A 15615-nucleotide genomic window follows, 5' to 3' on the forward strand; every position below is an offset into this window, starting at 1 on the left:
ACAGTATTTTACTTCTTCGGGATCGGTGTCCCTTCCACAGGACGGTTGAGCTAATGTAGACTAATGCGATTAGCATGAGGTTGTAAGTAACAAGAACGTTTCCCAGGACATAGACACATCTGATATTGGCAGAAAGCTTAAATTCTTGTTCATCTAATTGCACTGTCCAATTTACATTAGCTATTACAGTGAAAGAATACCATGCTATTGTTTGAGGAGAGCGCACAATTTTGAATAAACAAATTAGGCACACTTGGACAGTCTTGATACCAAACTTTGAACCGAAATCCAATGGTTCATTGGATCAGTCTAAAACGTTGCACATACACTGCTGCCATCTAGTGGCCAAAATCTAAATTGCACCTGGGCTGGAATAATACATTATGTCCTTTCTTGCATTTTAAAGATGGTACAAAAAAATGCAAAAGAAAGTTTTTTTTCTTCTTTGTATTATCTTCTACCAGATCTATTGTGTTATATTCTCCTACTTTCTTTTCACATTTCCACAAACTTCAAAGTGTTTCCTTTCAAATGCTACTAAGAATATACATATCCTTGCTTCAGGGCCTGAGCTACAGGCAGTTAGATTTGGGTATGTCATTTTAGGCAAAAATCCTTAAGAGGTTTTAACTGTTTCAGTTGCAAAACGCTTTGCTACGGTGTGTGACTAATGAATACACCCCTGACCTTTATTACTGCGCTTTGGCTCATACTATCCCTTAGCAAGAGGTTGCACAGCATATTCGTAGCATAAAACAACTCTGTTCACATCTCCTAAACGAGCTATGTGGATTACCATTGTAGAAAAGTCTAAGCGAATTAGTCTTTACAAAGTGTACTTTTAATCAGATCAATCCATTTCTGTTAGGCATTGATTTCCTGTGTTTCTTGTTCCAGCTGTTGAAGCAAATAAAATACGAGTCACCTTGAAACCACAGAATTGAGAACATGTTTTTTTAATGGGTTATTTTCTGAAAATTCATTTGAAAAAGGATTTAAAATTCTGCAGGCTCAAAATAAACCACAGTAGACACTGAACTGCTGAATCTAAATTAAGTCAACTTTTTGTTGGGTATTATGCAATTGTTTAGTGTTTCCACCTTGCTTTTTTAGGCACATTAAGATGTAAAAAAGAGGCAAAGAAATGGCTAGGGGGTATCCACTCCACCTAAACAATGCTAAGGAAAACACAAATTCCTTACAATTACATATTACCATATTAATCCCATTTTTTCTACCTCCTTCTCCTCTAACCCCCAGGTCTAAGGACCTGATCAAGGAAGCCATATTGGACAATGACTTTATGAAGAACCTGGAGCTGTCTCAGATCCAGGAGATCGTGGACTGCATGTACCCTGTGGAGTATGGCAAAGACAGCTGTATCATCAAGGAAGGTGACGTGGGCTCACTGGTCTATGTCATGGAAGGTAAATACCGTAGCTTTACTCTCTCCCTGCGTCACACACTGTGATGTGTATGTCTGGTATTGGGGTTGTTTGAAGCTCTTACATGTTCTTGTTGTTGTTTGAAACAGGAAATGATAAGCATTATTGGGAATAACCGTTACGGTTTGGAGATCAGGGCTTGAACCCTCTGTCCAGACTGAATCTCAAGGGATTTTGGAATGTGCCATTTAGTTTAATGCTTTACCACAATGACATTGTATTAAAAAAGTCCTATACAAATAAAACCTTCACAGAGCACTTTTTCTTTTCCATAATCAACACAGGCTTGACTTCTAGGATTCTGGAATGGGGCCATTTAGACAACTTTTAGTGTCTAAAAAGTTTTGGAAAGATAAGTGAATTTAAGTGATCTTGACAATGAAAAGGTCACTGCCCTGCACTATAAACCTCCACCGACCCATAGCGATAGTAATTTGAAACATTATTAAATGTTATCTGTTTGCAATAGTGTTATCTTTGCTTGTCTATGGGGGATACTACTCAGAGATAAATGTGTGTGTGTAATAGAGTGGCATTTAAAGTTAATTAGAGCGATTATTGATTGACGCCAGTGGAGGAGCAGTCTACTGATTTAAATTATGTCATTGATTCTAGGTGCGTTATTGGATAAACATTTGGTAAGATTTTTCTGTCATGCAGTAAACATTGTGTTGTCAATTTAAATGAACCCAAACAGGATTTTTCTCTCTTTAGATCTGGTCATGAGAGGAATCCCCATCACGGCCAATGCTGACTGAATATATTTGACATTATAAAATGAATACAGTCCCAACATCTCTGAAATAGCAGCACATAGTGTACATGAATTGAGTATATCGGGGCAAAAAGTCTGGTACACATTTCTATTGTGGTCCTCTAGCTCGGCTAATCCTCTCCACCTGTAAAGACGAGTGGCATGTGTTGAAGGAAGCACACTATGTTGACTGAGCTGTCTCATTGTCACTGACATTGACGGCTCTTCAACAGGAAGGCTGCTAAAATAAACTCCTTTTAGATCACATATTACTTTGAGTTTAGGAGAGACAGCTGGTTCCTTCGCCTGTAGACTTAAAATATGAACACCTCAAGAGGTAGATATCAGCACTGCGGCATTTAAAGTTGATTATGTTTATGAGAAGGTTAGCTTTCGTCAGATTGATTGACAGCATCAGCGAGATTGTGGGTGTGCAGAGGTTTTCAGATTGTATTGTTTATATACAGGATGGGTGTGTGTGATGTAGGTGGAATCTACTCAGGGGTAATTTGGCTCAAGGTGAGCTGTGTATAGATAGGGCATTGGGCCTCCACGGGCCGCCAGAATAGCTTCAATGCACCTTGGCATAGATTCTACAAGTGTCTGGATTTATATATTTAAATATATATATTTATATTTATATTCGAGGGATGAGACACCATTCTTCCACGGGAAATTCCATAATTTGGTGTTTTACACATACACTCGTGCGCACACACACACACACACCCTTTAAACCCCCTATATGCTTATTTGAGACCCCTCTTTCAAAGTCTCTGTGATCCCTTCTTCTAGCCATGGTAGCCAAAATAATGGGCAAATGGGCATCTGTATACATGACCCCAAGCATGATGTGATGTTACTTGCTTAATTAACTCAGGAACCACACCTGTGTGGAAGGACCTGCTTTCAATATACGTTGTATCCCTCATTTACTCAAGTGTTTCCTTTATTTTGGCAGCTACCTGTACCTCATTGATCAATACCACCTTTACTTTCCCATTAGTTTGACTCAGACACCAAACTAGTTCTGAAAGCAAGACACACACACACACACACACACACACACACACACACACACACACTCAAATAACCCCATGCACACACACGCACAAATACATTTTTCACTGTGTGTGTGGCATTCGATATCACCATCTGCATCAATAGAGTTGGATCTCCTGTTGAGTGCAAGTGTCTCCCTCACCACATGATAATACATCTCACCACAGGATGGACACATTCAGACAGATGATGTGGAGCATGCTTCAGAGGGTTTGTTTGGAGACTGGGTTTTTCTCAGTGACAATCACATAGTAAAAGGTGCTTTCTCAATAAAAGGTTTTTGAATTGGCTTGAGAGGCTTGATACTTTTAAATTTAAACGTTTTATATATAACCTTTATTTGAATGAAAGGAGATTAAAACAGTGTTGGATAAAGCCTTTATTTACCCTGCACCCTCCTTTCATTCAACCACTTCTCCGCGCTTTCTTGACATCTTCATTTTTAATGACTTATCTGAGCTCTTTTGTGTGTAGGAGACCTCTCCTAACCTTCTGTCCTTACTTCCGCTGTAGGTTTCTACCTGAACACAATCTGCTTCAGTGGTAAATGTTAGTAGTTTCACCCTGAGGTCAAGAGCCTTGATTTAAGTGGGAAAAGGTCCAGTCTTTGACCTTTAAGCAGGACTGTCGACAGGACTGCTGGCCGTGGCCTTGCCAAGCCTTTGACAGCCAGCATCCTCTGGCCTTTATTTCTGCTGTCAGTAGCTATGTTTCCATTAACTTGTCCAATGATTTTTTTGTCGACATTTAGAAACTTTGCATAGAAAATAGATTTGACAATTGCCTACTATGGTGCGTTCCATCTAACTATCTTGCTTCGATAAAAACAGCTGGACGTAGTGATGCAAAAGCCAGCATGGATAAATTGCAATAATTTACTAATATTTGCCATGTTCTAATAATTCTCATGGGCCAATTTATCGCCACGGTTCGTGCCATGGTGAAACTTACTCTCCTCTAGATCTGTAATAATTGGATGGGGAAACTTGCATCCAGCCAGCCAGAAAAGCAAGGTGAAGTAATTCATCCATTCTTTAAAGTCAAGACAAGGATCCTGCAAAGAAAGATCATTTTTATAGTTGAAAGTATATTTAGCAGGCAGTAGGCATTTAGAATTAAATGTGGAGTGGAGCTTCATAGCTACGTCTTGACATCACGTGCTCTGCGTACCTTCAAATCATAATTTTTTCGAAAACACCGTTTCTCTCATCATTTGTCATAATAAAAGTTTAAAAAATCCACCCGTGTCAAACAGATAAAAATGTTGTTGATCTTTCGAAAATGTCTCCAATATCTGCAGTTTACAATGCTTTTGTCAAATAAACCTGGGTCAATGGAAACCTGCCTACTGGTGTAACTCAATTGTATCAGTGTTTGTGACGAACCATTAGCCCCGGGGTAGCCACTCTCCTGCAGCATAAAATCAAATCAAACCAAAGTGTATTTGTCACGTGCGCTGAATACAACAGGTGTAGACCTTACAGTGAAATGCTTACTTACAGGCTCTAACCAATAGTGCAAAAAAGGAATTAGGTGAACAATAGGTAAGTAAAGAAATAAAATAACAGTAAAAAGACAGGCTATATACAGTAACGAGGCTATAAAAGTAGCGAGGCTACATACAGACACCGGTTAGTCAGGCTGATTGAGGTAGTATGTACATGTAGATATGGTTAAAATGACTACGCATATATGATGAACAGAGAGTAGCAGTAGCGTAAAAGAGGGGTTGGCGGGTGGTGGGACACAATGCAGATAGCCCGGTTAGCCACTGTGCGGGAGCACTGGTTGGTCGGCCCAATTGAGGTAGTATGTATATGAATGTATAGTTAAAGTGACTATGCATATATGATAAACAGAGAGTAGCAGCAGCATAAAAGAGGGGTGGGGGGGCTGGGGGGGCACACAATGCAAATAGTCTGGGTAGCCATTTGATTACCTGTTCAGGAGTCTTATGGCTTGGGGGTAAAAACTGTTGAGAAGCCTGTTTGTCCTAGACTTGGCACTCTGGTACTGCTTGCCATGCGGTAGTAGAGAGAACAGTCTATGACTGGGGTGGCTGGGGCCTTTGACAATTTTTAGGGCCTTCCTCTGCCACCGCCTGGTGTAGTGGTCCTGGATGGCAGGCAGCTTAGCCCCAGTGATATACTGGGCCGTACACACTACCCTTTTTAATGCCTTGCGGTCAGGATTGGGAGTGTACATTCAGCCCTTTAAAATGGAACCAGTTTTTTGAGGATTGAATAGTTGCAGAACTTGGGCTGAGGTAAACTTACTGTGCTGTTCAATTTGATGAATAATGGCCTAAATTAATGAGTTTGACTTAAGTCTCTGGTCCAGTGTAGTTGACATGGAGCTGCTCTTGAAGACTGGGGGTTCTGATTGGGTGCTTGGGATCTGAACGCTCTTACAGGTTGATAATGGGGATAATAATGGAGTTAATTAGATCCCATTATTATCAAGTGTTTCCTTGACAATGCAATTTACAACTCCCATTAAGTTATAAATCTGTTATAATCAAATGTATTTCCCACTTACGTAGAGGGCCTCAGCTGAATCCGCCTCTCTTGATCCCAAGTTTGTCCAGACTTTCCCTTCTTTCCCTCGTTTCAGAATTTCTATGAGACTAGAAAAAATCTACATTATTGGATTCAGGGGATTTAAAGTTAATGGCATATCCTGAGGGATTTAGCATTTTGCGTTTTGACACAAATTGGACACACTCCCCAATTCTGTTTTCCGACCACACTTTAAGAAATGAGAAATGTGGCATTGGGATGTATTGGCTCCTATTAGAGTTCAATTGTTGGATTGAAGGTCTGTTTTAGATGTCACCACCACGTTTAGAACCAGTCAGATAAAAACTGACACACTTTGGCAAATAATACACACTGTCTGAGGCTTATGCATAGTCCCTTGAAAGACGTTGTCAACTAACAGAGCATTTGCATTTTCTTTGTTCCTTTTCTCTAAGTCTTCCGAAAGGTCAACTTTGCTTGACGCTTGATTGTATTGTTAATGTTGTGAAATACCTTAACAAGTTTTCCTATGATACTCTAGTTGATATTGTCCTGATATACCCCAATTCATATGTGCTCTCCTTAACTGTTCCTTTTCTATTCTTTGTTTGCATCTTAATCTAATATAAAAGCTATCAGAAAATGATGCAAGTGTTTACTTTTTTCCCACTTTTTATTCTATTATGCATATTTTATTAATGTGATAGGCTACACCCCTTAGTTTCCCTGCCATCCCCTCCCCTCCATGTAACCTTATAGGCTACTTGATCTCATAGACTCAATGCAATTGACTTGAAATGCCAAGAGACAAATACTTGTTCCTGTACACTATTATGTGTGATATTCGCTGTTATAAATGATGTATTTGTGTAGCTGAACTTTAATTGTTGAAAGAAATTATGAAAGAGATTGGTGTGTTTTTTAAATTATTTTATCATGGCATGGGATAATTGTTTGTCTCACCTTCTGTAGCTATTTATAAAGCCCTTTTTACATAATCCGATGTCACAAAGTGCTATACAGAACCTCAGCCTAAAACCCCAAACAGCAGGCAATGCAGATGTAGAACCACGGTGGCTAGAAAAAACTCCCTTCAAAGGCAGGAAGCTAGGAAGAAACCTAGAGGGGAACCAGGTTCTGAGGGGTGGCCAGTCCTCTTCTGGATGTGCTGGGTGGAGATTATAACGATACATGGCCAAGATGTTCAAACGTTCATAGATGACCAGCAGGGTAAAATAATAATAATCACAGTGGTTGTAAAGGGTGCAATAGGTCAGCACCTCAGCAGTAAATGTCAGTTGACTTTTCATAGCCAATCATTCAGAGTTAGAGACAGCAGGTGCGGTAGAGAGAGAGAGAGTCAAAAACAGCAGGTCTGGGACAAGGTAGAACGTCCGGTGAACAGGTCAGGGTTCCATAGTTGCAGGCAGAAGAGTTGAAACTGGAGCAGTAGCACTACCAGGTGGACTGGGGACAGTAAGGAGTCATCAGGTCAGGTAGTCCTGAGGCATGGTCCTAGGGCTCAGGTCCTCAGAGAGAAGAGAGAAAAGAGAGAAAGAGAGAGAGAGTTAGAGCAGACTTAAATTCACACAGGACACCGGATAAGACAGGAGAAATACTTCAAATATAACAAACTGATCCTAGCCCCCCGACACATAAACTATTGCAGCATAAATACTGGAGGCTGAGACAGGAGGGATCGGGAGACGATACCCCCGGACAGGGCCAACCAGGCAGGATATAACCCCACCCACTTTGCCAAGACACAGCCCCCACACCACTAAAGGGATGTCTTCAAACCAACAACTTACTACCCTAAGACAAGACCGAGTATAGCCCACGAAGATCTCCCTCACGGCACGAACCCGAGGGGGGTGCCAACCCGGACAGGAAGATCACGTCAGTGACTCAACCTACTCAAGTGACAGAACAACCACTGTTGTGTCGTCAGTAAACTTAATGATGGTGTTGGAGTCGTGTTTGGCCACGAAGTCGTGGGTGAACAGGGAGTACAGGAGGCGACTAAGCATGCACCCCTGAGGGGCCCCAGTGTTGAGGATCAGCGTGGCAGACGTGTTGTTGCCTACCCTTACACCTGGGTTGGCCCGTCAGGAAGTCCAGGATCCAGTTGCAGAGGGAGGTGTTTAGTCCCAGGGTCCTAAGCTTAGTGATGATCTTTCTGGGCACTATGGTGTTGAACGCTGAGCTGTAGTCAATGAACAGCATTCTCACATAGGTGTTCCTTTTATCCAGGTGGAAAAGGGCGGTGTGGAGTGCGATTGAGATTGCGTCATCTGTGGCTCTGTTGGGGCGTTATGCGAATTGGTGTGGGTCTAGGGTATCCGGCATGATGCTGTTGATGTGAGCCATGACCAGCCTTTCATAACACTTCAAATCAAATCAAATGTTATTGGTCACATACACATGGTTAGCAGATGTTAATGCGAGTGTAGCGAAATGCTTGTGAGATTTGAGGCTGTATGTTGGCAGCAGCCACTCAATGTTAGTGATGGCTGTTTAACAGTCTAATAGCCTTGAGATAGAAGCTGTTTTTCAGTCTCTCGGTCCCAGCTTTGATGCACCTGTACTGACCGCGACTTCTGGATGATAGCGTGGGGAACAGGCCATGGCTCGGGTGGTTGTTGTCCTTGATGATCTTTTTGGCCTTCCTGTGACATCGGGTTGTGTAGGTGTCCTGGAGGGCAGGTAGTTTGCCCCCCAGTGATGCATTGTGGAGACCTCACTACCCTCTGGTGAGCCTTATGGTTGTGGGCGGAGCAGTTGCCGTACCAGGCGGTGTTACAGCCCAACAGGATGCTCTCGATTGTGCATCTGTAAAAGTTTGTGAGTGTTTTCGGTGAGGTTGAAGTGGCGCTGTTGCTCCTTCTTCACCACGCTGTCTGTGTGGGTGGACCATTTCAGTTTGTCCGTGATGTGTACGCCGAGGAACTTAACCTCTCTGGGCCACGTACTGGGGTGGAGTGAGTAGGTGGGACGCTTGCGTCCCACCTACTCAACAGCCAGTGGAATCCCGTGGCGCGTTATTCAAATACCTTAGAAATGCTATTACTTCAATTTCTCAAACATATGACTATTTTACAGCATTTTAAAGACAAGACTCTCGTTAATCTAACCACACTGTCTGATTTCAAAAAGGCTTGACAACGAAAGCAAAACATTAGATTATGTCAGCAGAATACCCAGCCAGAAATAATCAGACACCCATTTTTCAAGCTAGAATATAATGTCACATAAACCCAAACCACAGCTAAATGCAGCACTAACCTTTGATGATCTTCATCAGATGACAATCCTAGGACATTATGTTATACAATACATGCATGTTTTGTTCAATCAAGTTCATATTTATATCAAAAACCAGCTTTTTACATTAGCATGTGACTAGCATGTGACTAGCATTCCCACCGAACACTTCCGGTGAATTTACTAAATTACTCACGATAAACGTTCACAAAAAACATAACAATTATTTTAAGAATTATAGATACAGAACTCCTTTATGCACTCGCTATGTCCGATTTTAAAATAGCTTTTCGGAGAAAGCACATTTTGCAATATTCTGAGTAGATAGCCCAGTCATCACAGGCTAGCTATTTTGACACCCACAAAGTGTGGTACTCACCAAACTCCGATTTACTATTAGAAAAGTTTGATTACCTTTGGTGTTCTTCGTCAGAATGCACTCCCAGGACTTCTACTTCAATAACAAATGTTGGTTTGGTCCCAAATAATCCATAGTTATATCCAAATAGCGGCGTTTTGTTCGTGCGTTCAAGACACTATCCGAAGGGTAAATAAGGGTGACGCGCCCGACGCGTTTCGTGACAAAAAAATTCAAAATATTCCATTACCGTACTTCGAAGCATGTCAACCGCTGTTTAAAATCAATTTTTATGCCATTTTTCTCGTAAAAAAGCGATAATATTCCAACCGGGAGTGGTTGTTTTCGTTCAAAGAGAGAGAAAGTAAACATGGTGTCAGCTCGGGCACGCGCCTCAGTCTCATTGTCCTCAGATCGACCACTTACAAAATGCGCTAATGTTTTTCAGCCAGAGCCTGCAAAGCCACCATTCAGCTTTCTGGCGCCTTCTGAGAGCCTATGGGAGCGTTAGAAAATATCACGTCATGCCAGAGATCCCCTGTTTTGGTTAGAGATGATCAAGAAGGCCATGAAATGGTCAGAGAGAGCGCTTCCTGTTTGGAATCTTCTCAGGTTTTGGCCTGCCAAATGAGTTCTGTTAAACTCACAGACACCATTCAAACAGTTTCTAGAAACTTTAGGGTGTTTTCTATCCAAATCAAAAAGTATATGCATATTCTAGTTACTGGGCAGGAGTAGTAACCAGATTAAATCGAGTATGTTTTTTATCCGGCCGTGCAAATACTGCCCCCTATCCCCAACAGGTTAAAACTTTCCACCTTCTCCGCTACTGTCCCGTCGATGTGGATAGGGGGGGTGCTCCCTCTGCTGTTTCCTGAAGTCCACGATCATCTTCTTGATATGCCTCCTTGCTCGCACACACTTTTTCAGTTCCGCCCACAAATTTTCTATAGGATTAAGGTCAGGGCTTTGTGAAGGCCACTCCAGTACCTTGATTTTTGTTGTCCTTAAGCCATTTTGCCACAACTTTGGAAGTATGCTTGGGGTCATTGTCCATTTGGAAGACCCATTTGCAACCAAGCTTTAACTTTCTGACTGATGTCTTGAGATGTTGCTTCAATATATCCACATAATTTTCCTGCCTCATGATGCCATCTATTTTTTGAAGTGCACCAGTCCCTCCTGCAGCAAAGCACCCCCACAACATGATGCTGCCACCCCCGTGTTTCACGGTTGGGATGGTGTTTTTCGGCTTGCAAGCCTCCCCCTTTTTCCCTCCAAACATAACAATGGACATTATGGCCAAATAGTTATATTTTTGTTTAATCAGACCAGAGGACATTTCTCCAAAAAGTACGATCTTTGTCCCCATGTGCAGTTGCAAACTGTAGTCTGTCTTTTTTATGGCGGTTTTGGAGCAGGCTTAGCCTACGCTCGCAAACAAGACAATGTCTGGAAACAACAGCATCGACGCGGTTAAGCGAAATATTAAAGTGTGTGCGAGCGGCATTTCAGGTTATGTCGATATAGGACTCGTTTTGCTGTGGATATAGATACTTTTGTACCTGTTTCCTCCAGCATCTTCACAAGGTTTTTGGCTGTTGTTCTGGGATTGATTTGCACTTTTCGCACCAAAGTATGTTCCTCTCTAGGAGACATAATGCATCACCTTCCTGAGCGGTATGACGACTGCGTGGTCCCATGGTGTTTATACTTGTCTACTATTGTTTGTACAGATGAACGTGGTATCTTCAGGCATTTGGAAATTGCTCCCAAGGATGAACCAGACTTGTGGAGGTCTTAAAAAAAGACCTCTGAGGTCTTGGCTGAGTTCTTTTGATTTTCCCATGATGTCAAGCAAAGAGGCACTGAGTTTGAAGGTAGGCCTTGAAATACATCCACAGGTACACCTCCAATTGATTCAAATGATGTCGATTAGCCTATCAGAAGCTTCTAAAGCCATGACATTATTTTCTGGAATTTTCCAAGCTGTTTAAAGGCACAGTCAACTTAGTCTATGTAAACTTCTGACCCACTGGAATTGTGATACAGTGAACTATAAGTGAAATAATCTGTCTGTAAACAATTGTTGGAAGAATTACTTGTGTCATGCACAAAGTAGATGTCCTAACCGACTTGCCAAAACGATATAGTTTGTTATCAGGATATTTGTGAAGTGTTTGAAAAACGAGTTTTAATGACTCCAACCTAAGTGTATGTAAACTTCTGACTTCAACTGTATCTGTAACGGCCGTCGTCAGAATTAGACCAAGGTGCAGCAGAGGATGTGTTCATCATTAGAATTTTAATTATAATGAAGAGAACACTACAAAAACAACAAATACGCGCAGTTGGAAATTACTCTAAACAGAAACAATTACCCACAAAACCCAAAGGAAAAACATGCTCCTTATATGTGACTCCCAATCAACAACAATGAGCTTCAGCTGTGCCTGATTGGGAGCCAGACAGGCCCAAAAACAAAGAAATACAAAAACATAGAGAAAGGAACATAGAACGCCCACCCAATGTAACACCCTGGCCTAACCAAAATAAAGAACAAAAAAACCCTCTCTATGGCCAGGGCGTTACAGTATCCTTTGCGTCGGACTCGTTAAAGAAAAAATCTTCGTCCAGTTTGAGTTGAGTAATCGCTGTTCTGATGTCCAGAAGTTATTTTCGGTCATAAGAGACGGTAGCAGCAACATTATGTACAAATTAAGTAAAAAAATTAACTTCAAACAACGCAAAAAAATTAAAATAGCACAGTTGGTTAGGAGCCCGTAAAACGGTAGCCATTCCCTCCGGTGCCATTCTAGGTTTCCCTTCGCGTATGCTCAAACCGCTGTGATTAGAACACCAGCTGAGAGTTAGATAAATATGACTGCTTGTGTTATGTCAATCTTATGTCAATCTTATGTCTTATCTTTCCTCACTTAGCACTAAGACTAATGTAGCATACATTTTCCTGTTTAGATGATTGTGTAATGCTCTTATGCTTCTTCTGTTAATGTCTGAACATTTCATCCAACAATAAACTGCTTACATTCAGGACATAACGTTGTAAGGACTGTTTGTACAAAATGGTTCTTTGAAAAAACTGTTCGGCCTGCTCAAATGCTGACTGTTGCGTCAATTGTAGCTGGACGTTCTAAATAAGCAGTCTAATCCCACCAGTTTGATCGTACGCTGCAGGGACCACCGTAGAATGATCACACCCGTGTGTTGGTATGTGTCAAAGGGTTAAAATCTCCATTGGCCTCATGGTGAAATCCCTGAGCGGTTTCCTTCCTCTCCGGCAAGTGAGTTAGGAAGGGCGCCTGTATCTTGGTAGTGACTGGGTGTATTGATACCCCATCTCAGTAGCGATTTAAATCACTGGGGAAGCCAAAACCTCCCCCATGTGTTGTGATAATTGCGTTGTTTTTTCTATAACCTGTTACTTTATATGCTTTGCAACCATGATATATAGGCCTAAAGGCAGAGACAATAAAAAGACACAATGGCAGAATAAATTCAACCACACCTTTGTTTTTTTGCCCCATTTTTTGGGGATTACAGTCATGTCTCATCGCTGCAACTCCCCAATGGTCTCGGGAGAGGCAAAGGACAAATCATGCATCCTCTGAAGCATTACATTTTTACATTTTTAGTCATTTAGCAGACGCTCTTATCCAGAGCGACTTACAGTAGTGAATGCATACATTTCACACATTTTTTTTTTTTTTCCTGTGCTGGCCCCCTGTGGGAATTGAACCCACAACCCTGGTGTTGCAAACACCATGCTCTACCAACTGAGCTACAGGGAAGCATGACCTGCCAAGCCACTCTTCTTAATACCTGCTGGCTTAACCCGGAAGCCAGCTGCACCAATGTGTCGGAAGAAACACTGTTCAACTGACGACCGTTGTCAGCCTGCAGGCGCCCGGCCCGCCACAAGGAGTCGCCAGAGTGCGATGAGCCAAGTAAAGCCCCCCGGCCAAACCCTCCCCTAACCCGGACGACGCTGGTACAATTGTGCACCGCCATATGGGACTCCCGGTAATGGCCAGTTGTGACACAGCCTGGAATCAAACCCAAGGCTGTAGTGACCCTGCAAAACTGTGATGCAGTGCCTTAGACCACTGTGCCACTCGGGAGGCCCCATATTTTAGTTTTATCGCAAAACCGGATAGCAACCTCTGTCCAGTGAATTCCACAAAGCATATTGCATGTACAGTAACAGACAGTTACATGATCTACGCATGTTCAAGCAAGTTAATGTTTTCCGACATTTTCAGACCACTAAACAACTATTGTTTTAGAACCACAGAGAGTTACCGCAAGTCGCAAGGAAAACAGGAGCTGCACCATTTCAACATCATTAAATCACCTCTGCTTAGTCTAATACAGTGACAGCTAAAAGATACCAAAAGCAATTTAGTCCAATCAACGTAAGCTAAATATAATGTGGCTGTCCATGGTTCTGATTTTTGTGTGTGTGTGTTTGTGTGCGTGTGTGTGCATGTAGAAAAACATGTTGACTCACCCTACTTGTAGAGAAACACCAATGCCATCTTCCTCTCTTTCATGTTGATGAAACGGTCTATCACTCTGTCATACAGTACACACTTTTATTTATTTATTGTCCTAGGCTACCTGGCTAAAATGCTTGCTCGCTAGCCTAACTTCCATTCATGGGCAACGTTAGCTAGTTAACATTAGCCTAGTAGATCTAGCTACATATTGAACTTCCATACTCTCAGGCCAGGGGCACAACAATGTATGAATTAATGGTTGGATCAGAATCATCATTATAATCATTGGCCAACACGGAGAATTAAATAAAACCCCTATCTCCATCCCTGGTTAATTTAGGAAAGGGACAGTTTTAGCTAGCTAGCTAGCCACCGGAGGACAACAACACAATGAGATGCAACAATTCCAGTTTTTCTGTCAGTGACGTATGCTTTCAATGGGATTTGATTAGAGTGACGTCGTTGGAAAATCTCCCTGGTCTTTGGGGTTGAATCTGTGGTTGAAATTCACTGCTCGACTGAGGGACCTTACAGATAATTGTATATGTGGGGTACAGATATGAGGAAGTCATTCAAAAAGCATGCTAATCACTGTTATTGCACACAGAGTGAGTCCATGCAATTTATTATGTGACTTGTTAAGAACATTTTTATTCCTGAACTTATTTAGGCTTGCCATAACAAAAGGGTTGAATACTTATTGACTCAAGACATTTCAGCTTTTCAATTTTTTATAAATCTATGAGCATTTCTAAAACATAATTCCACTTTAAATTATTGGGTTTTGTGTGTAGATCAGTGAGACAACATCTCAATTTAATCCATTTTATATTCCGGCTGTAACACAACAAAATGTGGAAAAGGTCAAGGAGTGTGAATACTTTCTGAAGGTACTGTGTGTGTGTGTGTGTGTGTGTGCGTGTGCGTGTGCGTGTGCGTGTGCGTGTGCGTGTGTGTGTCCTTGAGATTGGATTGCTGATTTAATCAGGAGGTACGAAAAATAGATTATTTTTTCTCTCTAATACACTTTTCTCTCATTTGATTTCTACTTTATATATGAGAATGAAAAAGTTAATTTGCAGTTTGCAAAATATGCATGACATCTGTGCTCTGTAGAATTTTTTTTTAATGTAATTTCAGAAATAGTGTGATAAAGAAAATAAGCTTTTTGCAGAGAAAGAAAGAGTTCCTGTTAAAAAAAAGGACACGTTATAACAAACTTTATAGGTTCCATTCAACGTGTTATTATTGATTTGCTTGCTGGAATGAACACACATGCACATGGCCAAACAGACTGAGAATAGCAACACAGAGAGTCCCCCCCCTCTCTAATCCTGTTTCCCCTCTCTCTGTCCTCCTGTCTTCCTCCGTCCTTCATCTACCCAATGAGAACTGTCTAGTCTCGTTTCACCTATCATTCCCAACTTCTCTTTGTCACTCTCTGTCCTCCTCCCTTTTCACTCTAATGTGTCCTTGTCCTTATTATTAATCTCTTTCTGTATCTATCTGTCCCACTTTTCCCTTTCTATCCACTTCCTTTCTTTTCTTTCCGTCAGCCCCCATCTTCCTTTTTCTCTTTCTCTATGTTTAGTATTTATCCCAGGAGGCTATATTGATTCATATTCCCAGTCCGGGGGTTAGATGAATATGCTTAAGAGGGAGACTTAATGAGTCATTTGTGAGGGATCCCTGAGTC

At 41.6% G+C, this 15615-nt stretch overlaps 1 protein-coding gene across 2 annotated transcripts in view; it reads left to right on the top strand.

Moving 5' to 3' along the window:
* Positions 1-15615, top strand: part of LOC115193760 (cGMP-dependent protein kinase 1) — a 145730-nt gene that overhangs the window by 33279 nt on the left and 96836 nt on the right. For both annotated transcript variants that reach the window (XM_029752721.1, XM_029752720.1), the window contains exon 2: positions 1261-1427. In XM_029752721.1, the coding sequence (XP_029608581.1) occupies positions 1261-1427 (167 nt within the window). The remainder of the gene's footprint in view (positions 1-1260; positions 1428-15615) is intronic.

The sequence above is a fragment of the Salmo trutta genome, chromosome 5, assembly GCF_901001165.1.
Source record: "Salmo trutta chromosome 5, fSalTru1.1, whole genome shotgun sequence".
Taxonomy (NCBI): domain Eukaryota; kingdom Metazoa; phylum Chordata; class Actinopteri; order Salmoniformes; family Salmonidae; genus Salmo; species Salmo trutta.